The sequence below is a fragment of the Uloborus diversus genome, chromosome 8 (assembly GCF_026930045.1).
Source record: "Uloborus diversus isolate 005 chromosome 8, Udiv.v.3.1, whole genome shotgun sequence".
Lineage (NCBI taxonomy): Eukaryota > Metazoa > Arthropoda > Arachnida > Araneae > Uloboridae > Uloborus > Uloborus diversus.
Genome location: NC_072738.1, coordinates 88,963,666 through 88,965,599, shown reverse-complemented (window position 1 = coordinate 88,965,599; position 1,934 = coordinate 88,963,666). Strand labels below are relative to the sequence as shown.

Below are 1,934 nucleotides of genomic sequence, written 5' to 3'. Positions count from 1 at the left end.
TTTCTTATTATAAATTTCTTAAAACTAAAATGTTCTACTTCATATTTTACATGCACAAATATTGATTTAAACTGACGATTGCTATTTATTTCCTGCATATTATATTAATAAAATTAGCATTCAATTGATAATTAGCAGAAATAGAAGCTTTCTCGAGCAAGAAAAGGATCATTTTAGAACAATCAGAAAAATAAAATAAATTAACGATCAAGAAATATATCTAAGAAATAAAACGAGCTACCCACGTGACAGCAGATGGTCAGATTTCCCATGCATGCTCGATTATCACCAAAACAATGGGAGCTTTTTGTCTTTCGTCTCGGTTATCGCTTGTTAAGAATTCTATTTTCCATGTGATTTACAGGAAAACAAACAGTCCCAATCATTAAAATATTGCTGATAAACACTTTTTTTAAATAGTTTTCATGTTTATCTAAAGTAGTTGAGAGTTGTAGACATGTGTCTATCGCATATTCTTGGATCATCTCATGAGTCTTTCTTGGGAACTTCATTCGGACATATTAATAAGACTAGCGTTCGAATGAGTCTTGGAATGTTTCGAATTTTACACATCACACCTCTGTCCTTCCAGAAAATAGGATTCATTGTCTTTCAATAGTTCTTTTTCAAAAAGTTTGCTTAAGCGCTTTGTTCAGAAAGAACCTAACCAATCATGTACAATTTACACAGATTTTTCAAAAGTCAGAGGAATGTAGGAATACGTTTCCATAATTACCGCTACACCATCGGGCTGGGCGGAAGCGTCGGCGGACTAGAGTGCCGATGGAACCTTTCTTCGGGCTTGACGAACAGGTAGGCGAACGGGGATCGGAGATCGTGCGGCTGGGGTAGGGGCCCCGGGGCCGGAGGGAAGTAGGTGGGTGGGGCACAGCCACACAGGGCGTAAGGGGGCCCGAAAGCAGCTGCGTGAGACTGCGAAAGAGAAGTGAGTAACGAGCTGGCTGTGCTGTACAGGGGCGGCCCGTCATGGCCCTTGATCAGCCCCATGTCCGAGCGCAGTTTAGACAGTCCTGTGTCGTAGACATACGGCAGGGGCGCCAACGGAAATGTCCTAGCTGTAACAGCTTTCTCGCTTTCCAGAGAAGGTAGATAACGCTGCAAGGGCTCAAGGGGCGGAGGCGCTGCGAAGGGATGGCCCAGAGAGTAGGGCGATTCTTTCTTGACCAGGGGCTTGGGCTTCCGTCTCGGCCTGTATTTGTAGTCTGGGTGTTCCTTCATGTGCAGGGCACGTAGCCGCTTGGCCTCGTCGATGAAGGGCCTCTTCTCGGCCTCCGAAAGGAGCTTCCACTCTGCGCCCAGCCTCTTGGATATCTCCGAATTGTGCATCTTCGGGTTTTCTTGGGCCAACTTCCGTCGCTGGCCCCTCGACCACACCATAAAAGCGTTCATGGGCCGCTTCACATGGTCACCGGTGGCTTTGCACGACATCTTTGCAGGTTGGTGGAAGATGATTCAAGAGTCGGTGTCTGACATTGTTGTGAAAAACTATCTGGTAAGAAAAGTCAGCAGTTCAGTTTTGTAACGATACTGTTTTAGCGAGATGAACTGTCGACAACTATAATATAGTTTCAAACAAGAAATTCACTGCTTTAGCAATATTAGTTTCACATTAGAAATCCATAAGGATTGAGTTTCCCTTTAGTTGGTAAATAGAATCAATCAATGTTTATACTTATTTAGTTCTTTGTATAGGAAAGGCTTACAAGCAATCACGAAAAAGTTCGCGGTGGCTAGTGATGCAATGCGTTTTATGATGACACTCGGATGTGTTGCGTAGAATGATGCTTTTGTTTTGCAGAAAATACTTATGATATATCTAGATATGCAGAAATACGAATTTTCTGTTGTAGTTTGAAATAAATTGATGATTTCATTCAAAATACTTCATGAGTGTTTGCAATAGATTAATTCAC

At 42.5% G+C, this 1,934-nt stretch overlaps 1 protein-coding gene across 1 annotated transcript; it reads right to left on the bottom strand.

The window, feature by feature from the left end:
* Positions 1–738: 738 nt before the first annotated feature.
* Positions 739–1,449, bottom strand: LOC129228150 (transcription factor SOX-14-like). Its single transcript, XM_054862800.1, has one exon. It carries the CDS (start codon positions 1,447–1,449, stop codon positions 739–741), a length of 711 nt encoding a protein of 236 aa, XP_054718775.1.
* Between the last annotated feature and the right edge of the window lie 485 nt (positions 1,450–1,934).